Source organism: Trematomus bernacchii, unplaced genomic scaffold (genome assembly GCF_902827165.1).
Source record: "Trematomus bernacchii unplaced genomic scaffold, fTreBer1.1, whole genome shotgun sequence".
Lineage (NCBI taxonomy): Eukaryota > Metazoa > Chordata > Actinopteri > Perciformes > Nototheniidae > Trematomus > Trematomus bernacchii.
This window is the reverse complement of record NW_022987698.1, coordinates 831,695-845,901: the sequence shown is the minus strand read 5'-3', so window position 1 is coordinate 845,901 and position 14,207 is coordinate 831,695. Positions and strand designations below refer to the sequence as shown.

At 38.8% G+C, this 14,207-nt stretch overlaps 2 protein-coding genes across 3 annotated transcripts; one reads left to right on the top strand and one right to left on the bottom strand.

Moving 5' to 3' along the window:
* The first annotated feature begins 778 nt into the window (after positions 1-778).
* On the top strand, positions 779-4,845 carry ppcs (phosphopantothenoylcysteine synthetase). 2 transcript variants are annotated; one of them, XM_034139191.1, is made up of 4 exons: positions 779-855; positions 2,893-3,424; positions 3,511-3,614; positions 4,163-4,510. In XM_034139191.1, the coding sequence occupies exons 2-4, from the start codon at positions 2,896-2,898 to the stop codon at positions 4,487-4,489; spliced, it is 960 nt and encodes a 319-aa protein (XP_033995082.1). In that variant the 5' UTR covers positions 779-855; positions 2,893-2,895; the 3' UTR covers positions 4,490-4,510. The 2 variants fall into 2 exon arrangements, with proteins under 2 accessions (XP_033995082.1, XP_033995083.1); XM_034139192.1 differs by having other exon boundaries at positions 797-875; positions 4,163-4,845.
* utp3 (UTP3 small subunit processome component) lies at positions 4,701-12,466 on the bottom strand. Its single transcript, XM_034139190.1, has 16 exons — positions 12,247-12,466; positions 11,636-11,723; positions 9,138-9,194; positions 8,981-9,037; positions 8,790-8,895; positions 8,630-8,698; positions 8,417-8,538; positions 8,165-8,320; positions 7,521-7,592; positions 7,221-7,261; positions 7,036-7,132; positions 6,396-6,530; positions 6,139-6,275; positions 6,000-6,060; positions 5,138-5,245; positions 4,701-4,987 (listed from the first exon to the last, which is right to left on the bottom strand). Exons 1-16 carry the CDS (start codon positions 12,261-12,263, stop codon positions 4,898-4,900), a joined length of 1,413 nt encoding a protein of 470 aa, XP_033995081.1. The 5' UTR covers positions 12,264-12,466; the 3' UTR covers positions 4,701-4,897.
* Between the last annotated feature and the right edge of the window lie 1,741 nt (positions 12,467-14,207).

The following is a 14,207-nucleotide window of genomic DNA, read 5'->3' as shown; positions in this document are numbered from 1 at the left end:
GTACTTAAAGTATAAAGAGTAAAAGTAATTATTGTGCCAAAATATATATTTCTAGTGACATTTCTAGATAATATTGTTGCATCAAGGAGCATTTTACTGTTGTAGTCAAACAAAGTTCTGGTTTACTTTTTTCGTAATCATTTGACTATTTTTCCCTTTACAGTTCCTCATTATTGTACTTAAGTATAGCACTGGTGTAAAGGTACTTAGTTACTTCCCACCTCTGGTTACAAGTCATATCCAGAATAAAACTAAATATAGGCCAAAGACATAAAAAAGAAAAAGGCCTAAATTAAAATGCCACATGACAACCAAATAGGCATCTGATTATTTTGTATAAACAAGAGTATGAATCTACAATATTGGACTATTGGCAAGAAGAAAGAAGTCTTACTGCATTTCATTTGTGTATCTGTAATTATAGATGTGAGTCATGAGTGATACTATAGAACTGTTCTAAAAACTGATTTCCATAATACAAAACTTATCATAAATATAAAACAACCAGATCAGCAGCAACACTTCAAGATGTGTGTTGCCATTATGAAACTCACTGACTCAGAGGGTTAGTCAAGGTGAAAAGATCCGCTTTAAGAGAAATCCCTCTCTGCCCCATGGGAGTCTGTGTGTTGGTGATGTTAATTAATTAAGAGTAACACCTCATTGAAAGTGAGAATAGTAATTGACGCACGAGTCGACACTATTTAACCTGCGTGGGTGCAGTGCAGTTTAAGGCCACTGGGGGCGCTGAAGGTTTTCTTCTCTGTTTTATTAAGAGCAACCAAATCAGCTCAGTGGTTTCAGGAAGTGCAGAAGTTGTTGTGAAGCTGACTGACATCAACCTCGGAATCGAAAGTAGGGCATTTCGCAGTTTAGTGAGTATATTGTGGTAAAGCAAATGTGTTTTTTATTAAGGCTGTTGTCACGGTGGCAAATTACTGTATAATAGCAAGCAGCTCAGCGGTGTGCATCGTGTGTAAAATGACTCACCACCTGTCATATTACTGATCATTTGCCTATACAATTCAGAAAACCTTGAATAGGCTGTGTGTCCTTCAGTGAATCAGCCGCCAGACGGTCTAGGTTCACCTGATAAGTTTACTGACTGTAGCATTTATGCATACTGTGATCAGAGGTGGAAGAAATATTCAGGTCCTTTGCTTTAGTAAAATGACTAATACTACTCTCTGAAATTACTCCACAAAAAGTCCTGTATTATTCCTGTACACTACTTTACTATTGCACAAGTTTAATAACACAATCCAACTTTTAAAGCATGGTATTTAATTCCTGAATCTGCCAGTGGGACATAAATGTAACAGTAAGTTATGTTCATTCTACCAGTGGTGTAAAGTAACTAAGTACATTTACTCTAGTGTACTTGCGTACAATTTTGAGGTACTTGTACTTTATTTGATTATCTCCCATTTCTGCTTCTTTGTACTTCTACTCCACTACAATTAGAGGTAAATGGTGTACTTTTACTCCTATACATGTATTTAATACCTTTAGTTACTTTGCAGATGTTGATTATTGATTTAAAACATAATCAACGATTAAATAAGACTTTAGTTACACCTGGAGTAAATTCACAAACTATAAAATAATACAAAGTAGTTCCACCTTTACCAGCTTTGATAACAATTTAATGCATCAGTAATTATAATCAAAACAAATAATATGTAATATTCAGAAATGGACCAATCTGCATAATGAGTACTTTTACTTTTGGTATACTTATAAGTATATTCTGATGCTAATACTTTTGTTCTTTTACTTGAGTAACATATGAAAAGCAGGACTTTTACTAACAGATTATTCCTGCACTGTGGTACTTCTACTTTTACTTAAGTACAACATTTGAGTACTTCTTCCACCTCTGCATTCTATTATAGGAGGGACTTGATGTTCTCTGAAATTAAGTTATTGACTATAAATCACTATTGGCAATCAGCCATAATGACTTGGAAAAGATCACAATATGGGCACAAATCCATGTTGTGCATCCCTAAAATAATGGTCAAATCAATGCAGTAGAGACACAAATATCCAGATGTCCAGTCCCTGGTATGACACGCTGCTCCAAATTCACTGGATATGACCTTTACCATATAGCCACCCAAAAGACTTATCAAACTTCTTGGCTTGTAAGTCTGCAAGGCCCAAGTTTGTCAAACTTTCTGTTAAAAGACATGTGTGGGAACCAAGCCCAAACTGAGCATATGTTCTCAAATGTTTACTTTGCACTTAGGATTTAATGCTTTGTTTAACTTGGCTGAAGCTGTGTCTGATTTCTACTATATTCTACCCATTACATTTTTCTTTCTTAAACTAAGAAAGCTCCCTCCAGACCCACAAAAGACCTTATACAACCGGTTTAACAGGCCGGCAAAATGGATGTTAAAATCCAAAAGAACCGGTTTAACAGGCAGGCAAAATGGATGTTAATATCCAAAAGTTCCCCATTAAACACAGACCTAACATAAACCTTACTGACTGATCACAACTCTATTCTTTACATTACATTACATGTCATTTGTTAGACGCTTTTATCCAAAGCGACTTACATACATTCACTACTGTGGACAATCCCCACAGGAGCAAGTTGGGGTGAAGTGTCTTGCCCAGGGACACAACGACATGCTGACTGCAGTGGGACTCAAACTTGCTATCCCCTGATTCGAAGTCCAGCACACCTTCCACTGAGCCACAGCCTCCCATCCTCCTATTCTAAATCCTCTTTCCTGATGATCCTTTTATTTTGTCAGTTCAAGTCTGATTTTTTTTGCATCACAGCAGCTCCATTTTCAACATCAACGACAAACCTTAAGACAAGAAACAATGGAATAACATTCAACATTAAAATCCCTATGATGCCCTCTCTCTCATCAGGTGATGGCTAATCCCAGAGTATCTTCCATCGATGGGAAGTTGGCAGAAGAATTTGCCGTCCCCTGCCATGTTGATGAGGTTAAAGAGAAGATGGCAGCTTTCGCCAGTCTACACGCTGCAGCGGGTCGCAGAGTGGTTCTCATCACATCAGGAGGAACCAAAGTTCCCCTAGAGTCCCGCACTGTCCGCTTCCTAGATAACTTCAGCAGTGGCAGGCGAGGAGCCTCTTCAGCGGAGTATTTCATGGACTCAGGCTACGCAGTCATCTTCCTGCACAGGCATCGCTCCCTCTACCCCTACACACGGGTGTTCTCTACCATTAACATGCTGGATGCCCTGATGTTCAGAGGGGAAGAAGAAGCTTCCTCTGGTGAAGTGGTGGTTAACCAGCAGGTGCTTCCCAACATTGCCAAAGCACTGAAGAGATATCAGGAAGTGAAAGAAAGCAACCTCCTTCTGCCAATCGAGTTCAGCACTCTGTCAGAGTATCTGCATCTTCTTAAAGCAGCAGCACAGGCACTCAGCGCTATAGGTACAGATTAACAATTTACTACAGGTTGAATGTGTGGCTTTTGTCAAGCGTATTGCTCATAACTCCCTATTCTGCACATACTGTAGGACCAATGGCCATGTTTTACTTGGCTGCAGCTGTGTCAGATTTCTATATCCCAGCATCTGAGATGCCCGAACACAAAATCCAGTCTTCTAATGGACCTCTTCAAGTAGGTGAAAAAACATTCAAAACTTTTTTTCCAGCCTTGCAAGAATCACGACTCAAGGGGTGGCAATGTCTGTTTGTAAATTAAGCTCCAATCCTCTCTGTGGCTAAGAACAGCCTAAAAGAGCTGCTAGCATGGTTGTTCTGTGACATTCTTTAAGAATAACCCCCCCAAAATAAGTCTCTGAAGTAAATAGAATGGCATGTATCAACAGAAAATCTATATCAAAACATCCGACTACATGCACACCGTTGTAAAACACATGCATTTTTGTGAATGTGTTTATGTGGAAGTGTTTTAAAATAGTATGTTTGTAAAGTTGTGAGCATGACTAGATCAATGATTTGGATGCAAGATTTGAGTTTGTTAACAGATGTTTTTATATAGTTTTGCTGTTGATAAAAACATCCTGGTTCATCCAGCCAGATTTTTCCTCCTTTCCACACTTTTTTTAAATCAAGAATACAAGATAGCACAAGGTTATCTTTGTGTGTGAAGTATTCCTTTACCTGGTTGTTAATGACAATATACTTTTTCTTTCTCCCCTTCAGCTCAGTTTGAACATGGTACCTAAGATACTGTCCCCGCTAGTGAAAGACTGGGCCCCTCAGGCTTTTGTCATTTCTTTTAAGCTGGAGACAGATGCATCCATCCTGCTGGACAAGGCTCGCCGGGCTCTGGCCACCTACAGGCATCAGGCGGTGGTGGCCAACGTGCTGGACTCCAGACGGGGCTATGTGGTGGTGGTGACCCCCGAGACCCAGGCTGAGCTGATCATCTCAGAGGAGGATGCCAAGAATGAGGTGGAGATAGAGGAGAGGATAGTGAGCAACCTGACGTCAGCGCACGACAAGTTCCTCACTCAACAAGGGGGCTGACAGAAATCACCCATACTGCACACCTGAGTCATGAGTTGTTGTCTGTGCGCTCACTCGTTCCTGAGCTCGGCTTGAATAAATACTTTAAATCATATTGATAATATAACCTTGGTAATAACTTTAAAACACATCCTGCCTTCCCATGACCTTTCTAATGTACATCATCCAAGCTTTGATGACTGTTTCTGTACAATGACAAAACACAAGTTAATGAAAGTTTATTAAATGTTTATTCACATTGTGCAATGAACTAGAAACAAAGTAATGTTATTGCCTTTTCTACACAAGGGACTGACGGTTGAATAATTCAGTGACATGCTTTACTACAAATCTATAATAAAAATCAACAAGTTTAATCCATTGGTATTTTTTTCAACCCCTGGCTCCACGTATTGGACTCTTGTTTGGTTACTTAAGTTTGACGCTCTTCTTGACGCCAGCACGAATACCAGAGCGCTCTCCACTGTATCTCGTCTCCTCCCGACGAACCTCTCGGACCTGGGGAAATTGAACGACCTTGTCAACTGCTGAACTTGTTTTTCAACATATACTCTGGATTCAAACTGATGAGCCTGCAGTCCTCAGAAGCTTCATGATGCACTGAAACAGTGTAATACAAATGTTCTCATCAATGTATGGAATACAAACCTGGCCCTTTCTGCGGATCTTGGCCCGTCTGAACTTCTCTCTGTGCTTGACTCTGGGATTACGGTCAATCTTCTTCCTCTTTGGTGTGAGCCCCTTGTTCTTCGACATCTGTGAAATTGGAAGAGTTACATAATTAGAATAACTGAACAGAAATGACAAAGTTTAAAGTGGCAACAGACAACTTCTCCCCCGTAAAACTTCAAAAGGGTACTATTGTTGGCGCAACTGTCGCAAAGACAACCAAAATCCCTTTCCACTCAAACACCGGACACACTGCGTTCAGTTGTTCACAACTTTGTGCTGTAAATAAAGCTTTCCCAGGAGATTGTACCTGGTGTCACTGTTTTATAGCTTTCAATTATGCAATCTAATTTCATAATGATAAGTTAAAGTAACTCAAAATGAAATGCATTAAGTGATCACGGTGTAAGGGGCACCAAATATGAAAAAAAAAACGTTTTATAAGCAACTCTGATGTACTTGTTACTTCCCTGTACCAAAGATCTATAAAAACACACATTTTACCCTCTTTAGTTTTTCTTCAAAAACTGAGAATGAAATTGTCTACATAGAGACAAGACATGCGCTGCCGTAGCAGTACAACTAAATACGGTTTATTTAATGTAAACATGTAAAAAAATGTATTCAGCTTTGTTATTCAAGCAATAAAAAAGTCCAACTTCCAGGAGTATAACTTGCATTTATGTCTAAGTAACTGTCAGGATTAATTTACCTACTCGGAAATGATCACCTGCTCTGAAGGTGTTCTGATAGATCTGTTATATTATTACTATTAACTTCCAGGTGAGAGTGTCTGACTAGCTATTAATACTTCAGAGTGCTAGTGGTTGTAACACTGTACCTGGTAAGTAATGCCTCTCTTAGCATCTGGATCTTCCTCCATATATTCCTTCTCCTCCAACCTGCAACAAATTCACATTGATCAGATACAGAGTTGATCTTGTCCAAACAGCCATTTTAAAGACTCAAATCAAACGTACTCTTCTGTTTCTGGTTCTTCGACCTTTCTCTTCAATTTCGAACGCTCCTCCGCATCTCTGTAGAAACGCAGAGCCGCTTCCTCGTCCATATCAGAGTCAGAGTCATCCTCCACCCCAGGCATAGGTTCTTCAGAATCCTGCAAACAACGTGTTCTCATTACCATTCAAGAGTCATACAAAACAACAGCAGTGGATCTACATCGAGGATGCTCTTCAGTTTATGCAATAGTGTTCAAAACCGAACACAAAAATCTCACCGTTCCCTTCTTATTGGAGACTTTGGCCTTCTTGCCCTGTGCAGGTTTGCTGGATTTATCTTTCTCCTCCCCAGCTAGCAGCTTGCGAAACTGCGGTGCAAGCCGAGCATCCACTGAACTGAGTTCATTGATGAGCTGCAGGAAGGTATTCAAGCGTTAGACACAGGGTTCTAATAGTCATTTCTGGCATTTTCAAACGACAGTAGCATCAAAAAATGAATGACACTAAAGGAAGCCGCTGTAGATAGATAGATCAATAGATCAATAGGTAGGTAGGTAGGTAGGTAGATAGATAGGTACTTTATTGATCCCAATTTGGGAAATGTTTGCATTGCAGCAGCATAAAAAACACAAGGAAATGTACATAAGAGAAACTAAGACAGAGAAATAAAAACAGTCCAATATATTTCAGAAATATAAATAAAATAGCATTAAAAAGTTCAAAGATAAAAAATATATACATGTGGAAAATATACAAAAGAAATTAAAAATATACATGTGGAAAATACAAAATTCCAGTAACAAATATAATGCAAATATAATGCTCTTCCTTGACATATAGAATGAAAACACAATCGCTAATACTACTTTACTAATGCTATGTTCCCCTGGCAACAGGTGTCACTGTGTGTGTACTCACATTTCTGAAGATGAGCAGTCGTTCAATCACAGGATGGTTATGAGCAGGGATTCGCTTTGCTTTCAGCACCATGTAGAAACTGATGTTCGTGCAGTAACTGCGGCAGGAAAGAATAATTAGCCACTAATTAAAAAACACGTTGACATGATCTAACAACAAGCAATAATAATTGATTCACAACTAACTTGAGATACAGCTGCTGTTTTGTCTTGAGGTAGTCAGCACCCTTTGGAAAAAAGCACAACAATTGGTTAGGAATTATAAAATGGATTGCCTGAGCTACATGACAGTATTATTATGTGGTTTGGTACTTCTGAAGACAAATGGACATTACAAGCTTACAAAACAGACACCAATCATCATAAAATATAACAGTAGCCATCCCATCTAATGATCAATCCAGTTACAGCTATTTAAAGAACCTAATCAGAGCCACGGTTGATTTCAATGTGGATTCTCATACAGCCAAATGTTAATGTGCTCACCTTTCCTGGAGGGATCTTTCCATCCTTGACCATCTGGACAAGAGGCTGCAGCTCGTCTTTCAGCTCATTTAGCTGCACACATACAAAATACTTCACATCAATAACATGTTGGATTGTGGTAACTATGCAAGTATCTTTTGGCTTATTAAAGCTGAGGTTTTTGTTGGGAAAATACTGAATGTACTCTTTGAATATCAGAGTAGCACATGATAACAAAGGCCCTATGTAGCTGTGTACGTAACAGGATGTATGATTACATAGATGACGCTCATGAGACACTGTGTTTTACATACGATAACTATGTTCCTACGATTAACATGATGATTCAGCATCTATGGAGATAGACATATGACTGTCATGTTTCTTGTTTACGCAGGCCTTAGCTAATCTGAACTAAGCACAGAATACTGCTTTGAACCGGTATTCTGCATCTTGTGACTGTAACACCCTCTCTTGTATATAAGCATGTCAAGGACACTGTTCTGGGAACTATCTGTCCCATGAAGCTTTGTATGTGATCACTACTTCCTTTCTTGCAGGATAATAAATACATGTATCTTGATATTGAAGATCAAGCCGGTGACGAGTGATATTTCTCTAACAGTTTTTAACACATTGGTTTTGGTTGAATGCCTGTGTTTTACCTTTGCTTTGAAATCCTGAATAAGTTCAAGCAGCTCTGGTGACTCCTTTTTCAAAAGTTTCATTTTCTCTTTCTGGGACATTTGCTTCAGATCTTTGACAATCCTTTCTTGTTTTCCCGCAGTCTTGTCATCATCCTTCTCCTCCACAGCAAATTCCTTCATTTAGACAAATCAAACAATCACAATTAAAAACATTTTCTATCATTACATTTTCATTTACCTGCAGGTGTACCAAAGAGAATAACAAAATACCTGGAAGAAGTTTAAATCATAATCCTCCTCGCTCAGATTTGCAGCTAAACGTTTTTGGATATTTTTAGCTTCTTCTTCTTCCTCTTTTTCCTCAGCTTCCAGCTCATCCTGCTTTTTACCCTCTGTAATAACACAAATACATTTTTGTCAATATTAGCCATTTAGAAAACCAGAATTACCCAGATAATATTGGTGGAGATAAAAGATGCTTACTCGTGGCCCCATAGTCAGAGTCATAGAACATCTTCTTCTTGGTGCCCCATGCCATTTCATTAGGAAGATCTGAGGAAGACAGCAAGGTTACAGTTAAATAGGCTTGTTTATAGACAGTGAGGCAAAACTCTTCGCAAAAAAAGATAGATTGTATGTTTACCGTCTTCTTTTTTCTCCTCTAGATCACTTTCCATATCTGTCCCCTCCTCTTCCTCTTCTCCCTCCTCATCATCTGACTCCGAATCATCCAGAGCCATCACTTCCTCCTGTGAAATTCAGATGAGCTTGAATTGGTTCTTGATTTACATTTATTTAATGAATATAAATCCTAGCAAACACATAAGTCATTACCTCCTCATCAATTTCCTCCTGGTCGCTCTCCATTTGAACACCGCTGGCAAGAAGTTTCTGTGACAAAGAAAACACGCAGCAAAACAAATATATATATAAGAGAACGTAAACACAGCAACCTCCACATACTGAAGAACTACTAATGAGGAGGACTTACTGCAATCTTGTCATCATGAAACTCATCAATTTTGTCCTTTGCGTACTGTGAGGATTTCTGAAAGGAAGAGGGAAGACATTCAAATATGACGTTAAAATAATCTACAACACCAAAACAGAGTTGAAGTTAGGAAAGTTTGTTGATGGTTAAGAGTCACGTGATTGATGTACGAGATATATATCACCAGAGTCTGGTTATTACAAGAAGATAACAGTATTATAGAAACATGTTCAAAATGTTGTCAGTTTGCAAACATTTTTATTATTTGAAACCTAGCCACATCTAGTTTAGATTTAAAGGAGAGGTGTCATGGCCATTTCCACTGATCATAATTCCATTGTTGAGGTCTACTAAAATAGATTTATACTGTGCATTTTTCCAAACTCACATTGGTTTCTCATACAGCATCTCTGTAAACTACTTGTATTCACTGAATTTCACTCTCTGCCTTTAACGGCTCGTTGTAGCTCCCAAAGCTCCAGCCCCCACCCTCCCTGTGAGCACAGTGTGCTCTGATTGGTCGGGACGTTGTGAATCGCGCTGAGCTCCGTGGAGGTGTTGTTTCCTTGTTTAGGATACATAGCGAAACACAGCCAAACTCATCCTGAGCACACACAAACTCACAGCCGAAGTAAAAACAATAAGTGTGGCTTGATATTGAGTAAGAAAAAGGTTGATAAACGCTGTGAGAATGGGTCTGCAGAGAGAATTTCGCCGCGATCCCAACTGTCTGTTATCAGCCTGCAGCCAGGGAGGAGAAATCAGCAGAGCTGCCTGTGTGTGAGGATGTCCGTGGATTGGTCAATTTGGACCAATCAGCGGGGGCTTAACCTGTTAAGCACCAAACCTGTTTTTTATGTTTCAGGCTCGAAAATGACATGCCCAAAACAAATGACTACAACTTAACTTCTAAAAGGGTTATATGAATAATTTCTTTTATGAAAGCAAGGTTACATCTGTGAGTTGGATGTAGAAGTGTCAGAATCAATATAGATGTTTTTTATTTTAAAGAAAATTCAGATTTTACATAGTAAAAAACTGTAAATTATAGTGTCCGTCCAAAAATTCTTTTTTACTTATAGTGAAAACTACCCTTGGATGATGGGTTAGTAGACTAAAAGCTTTAGGAATCCAAAGTACAACATATAATAAGTACCCTGTATCAAGATTGATGCAAAACAAGTGACATTTGACCTTTTTAGAGAGGTTTAGCCAAAACCACTCCACCTCTGAGGTGATTTGGGTGAAAATGTTTTTTTTCTCCATATCTCTGGCCCCCCTTGGTCGATTTGGATGGTTGACACCTCTTTCTGACCGTTAGATAGAATCGAAGGGGGAGGCCCCCACACACACACGTGAAGAGAAGAGATGGGGGGTTCGCGCATGTAATTTTGCATCAGAGTGGACCTATCTCTAGCTCTGACATTTGGAAACGAAAAAGCAGTTTTATTGCTTATGGATTATCAGAAATCATTTCAAAGAGGACACAGACACATTGGATTAACCTATGGATTAACTGCAGCATCGTTTTTTTATCGTTTGAATGCCATTGAAGACCAGTTTTGACCAAGGTAAGCCATGTTAGCGTTTCTAGCTACCTAGCTCCACATGTTCTGATGTACGCTTTCGTTTATAGCGTCGCAAATGTTTATCACTGAGTGTTGAGGTTTTTTACACAGATTCTGTGTCTCCAGGAGATGCTAATCGAGGGGTTGGCTGTGCATCTAGGATAAGTAATAAGGGAGTTATGAGTGAGTTTAGGTGCAGTTTTAGGTTACATTTTTTCGCTCATGGGTAATTCAGAGGCTGAGTGTTAGCATTGTGGGTTTTTTTTTTTAAAAGATCAGTTAGCTGAGTTTCTTCCCGTTACATGGATATAAAACATTCATAGTTTATTAAACATTCATAGTTTATTAAATATTAAGATTCCTTAGACGTTGTTTCCTGCAAATGACGCGTTTATCCGCCCGGTACCGGGGGGGGCGGTGCGTAACAGGTTAACGTAACGGCTCCGCGGACGTAACGTAACGGCTCCACGGATTGGTCCATTTCGTTCCGGGTCATGCCGTACCCGGAAGAATCAAATGGACAATGACGTATCTCCAACGAGGCGTTTTGGGGAGGTATTTTCTGTGTTAGTTTTACTCGCTATAGGGTGTACTTTGAGGGTTTTGACTCTGCAAACCGTTTACATGCATAAAAACCTTCATAACACACAAGGGGACGGGTAATAACCGGAAAAGCATGACACCTCTCCTTTAATACTGTAGATCAATACCAACAGTCAAAAACTTTTCTGAAACTCTTGTGACGATAACAAAATATCACCTATCATTATTAATCATTAACCAACAGATGTAGGTTACATATAATACTTAGGTAGATTTCTCTCAGTATGTCAAACCCTACATTTTGTATGTCAGGCATCTCTGTCTTATTGTGACCCTACTGTGATGACAACAACAACAACAACAGCAGGGACAGATCTGCTGCTCTACCTTGTCAGGGACAGGCATCTTCTTGTATCCCTCAGGGTCATCTTCATCATATTGCACTGGCTTCTTTTGCCTTGGGGCCTTTATAGTTCTGAATGGTAAAAGAAAGGAGACCGACATTAAATAATATAATAATTACACTTATATGACAATACAACACACAGTATCAAAGGATTTCCCTCTCATATAATAACATAACTAATTCAAATACATGCATACAACATTCAAGTTTACAGATACCTAAATACATTCACACTTAAGACAAGAATGAAAGCACAATACCTAAATAAACTGAACTAAAAGCAAACATACATGGTTAATAAAAAGGGCAAAACTGTAGAAAATTGGGATACGTTTTCAAGGAATTTGGAAAATGTTTAGCGTTATAATAATGGAATAACTTAGTGTTTACTGTAGGTCCGGTTGGAAAAGGAAAAAACGTTAACTTTTTAGACAAAAATCGATTACAAGGTGTCAAAACATATCATAAACATAGACTGTATCAGAACACCTCTGCCTAACTATGAGGCAAAATGCAGCTTTAGCAGCATAACAATCACATAGCAACATAAAAACATGCAGACTCTGGTTTAGCTAACTTTGGCCGAACTCACCTTTTTTCTCGAACCATGATGGAAACGATAAACTGTTAGCTGCACGTTAGCAGACAAACAGGACGTTACAGTGGAAAAGAAGCAATGCTTTTAAACACCAGTGCTGACAACTGGAGATAAAACAAAGGAGAACTGTATTAAATATCCAGTTGTATAGCGTTGAATCGACACACTTCCACTCTCGTTGCCATGTGCTTCCGTTATTCTACTTTACTTTAGATGACGGTCTCCACAGCGACGTGAAGGCTGCAGACCGCCCTCTACTGTGAGGGAGGGCTACATCCATCTATTTGATTTAGTGTTTGAGTTTTGAATGACTTGTTTACGGGTTTGAATCAAATACATTGAGTCTACACCAATTGTAACCCCAGCCACCCTCGCCACCAGTAAATAAAATCCCACTTTAATATTGTGTTAGCTGTAATTTAGCCCGCCAATAGCGTTTTATTTGTCAGATAGTTTACCTATTTTTTCTCATGGTGAACTTTTTTATTTTCACTCTTTTAGTTATGTTTTGTTCTATTTTGAGATGTTTTTATTGTACAATTGTTTATTTTCTACTCTTTTTGTATTTCTAATTATGTGCAATACTTGTGCAATGAAAACATTTCCCAATTTGGGATCGATAAAGTATATCTTATCAATTAATGTGCAGGGAGAGAACAACAAATATGAGTGAATAATATAAAACCAATGGAGCACTGTATCTGACTGAAAATGTAACTCCGCTTGTACGATATTTGGTAATATGAAAATTGTTCTGGATATTATAATATAATACTTCACTCCCAATGATTGCTTGCAACCCAGCATTTAGTCGATCTCTCACATTTCTTCAAATGTGGTCATGTGTCCAGGCAGCCATTCAAACCCAGCAAACATGTTTAAACCGGTTCAAACAGACATTAGAGACAGTTGTAGTACAGCGGATAAGCACAACAATTGTGCATTTTATGAGAAAAGCATGACATTTCTAACATAGTTAGTGCATACCATAAGGTTTATTTTCAGATGTGGAGGGAAGTCAGATTTGACCTGTGAGGACCGTGAGAGGTCAAATCCAAGATGGCCGCCAGTCTCTCGGGTCAAATGTTCAAACACGCTTAATTTTGGAACCAAACATTGTAGAAAAACATTTAAGGTGTCATATCCAACTAAATTAGGGATGCCCAATCATTTGGTGATACTTGAGATCGCCAGAATTCAAGAAAATGCATTTAGGTGAAGATAAAGGTAGAAATTGACCAAAAATAAGCTGTCAATCAGTTGAAATTTGGTGTGTGTGTGTGTGTGTGTGTGTGTGTGTGTGTGTGTGTGTGTGTGTGTGTGTGGTCACCCAGCGCTAGCATTAATACAGAGACTGGAGGAATATGGATTTACTTGGCACAGTCTGCATGCTGAAGCAAACATTTGTTTTTGTCTTCAAATACATACTTACATGATTGTGACGAGCATAATATTTGCTCCCCGCCCAACTCTCTAAGTGCTTGAACTCCGTGACAGGAGGATGAAGTATGTATAAATGGATGGAACTATCAACAAAACAACAGCGTTTTATTCCCCAATGTCATATTTAATAGAAAAATAATGATGCACCACTTATTGGAGAAAGAAGAATGGGGAACAGAAAGGTTTAGAGAGGGACAACATGCTGAAACCTTGCAACTTCAGTGCCAGAGAAAAAAGGTACTGCGAGTACACTTGTGGTTATTGTCCTCATGTTGCACATAGAAAATTCAATTAAGATGTTTACCGCATGTGGGCAAAAATCCATCAATCTTTCAATTTTCTAAAACTTGTTATATCCTTAGAGTCATTTAAAATGAGTTTTTTTCTCCATGCCATGGAGTCTAAATGGGTAAACCTTTGTATTTGTAATTGTACAGCCATGCTAGGACAAACAAATCCCCTTTGCCAATGTTCTCTCTGCACTCTCTGTCACACACACAACATACATAACC

Coding starts and splice junctions, on each gene's coding strand:
- ppcs (XM_034139192.1), top strand. CDS start 2,896: ATGGCTAATCCCAGAGTATCTTCCATCGATGGGAAGTTGGCAGAAGAA. Junction 3,425..3,510: donor ACAGGCACTCAGCGCTATAG/GTACAGATTAAC, acceptor CACATACTGTAG/GACCAATGGCCATGTTTTAC. Junction 3,615..4,162: donor CTTCTAATGGACCTCTTCAA/GTAGGTGAAAAA, acceptor TCTCCCCTTCAG/CTCAGTTTGAACATGGTACC.
- utp3 (XM_034139190.1), bottom strand. Junction 8,321..8,416: donor ATGATTTAAACTTCTTCCAG/GTATTTTGTTAT, acceptor GTCTAAATGAAG/GAATTTGCTGTGGAGGAGAA. Junction 5,246..5,999: donor AGAGAGGCATTACTTACCAG/GTACAGTGTTAC, acceptor CCAATTTCACAG/ATGTCGAAGAACAAGGGGCT.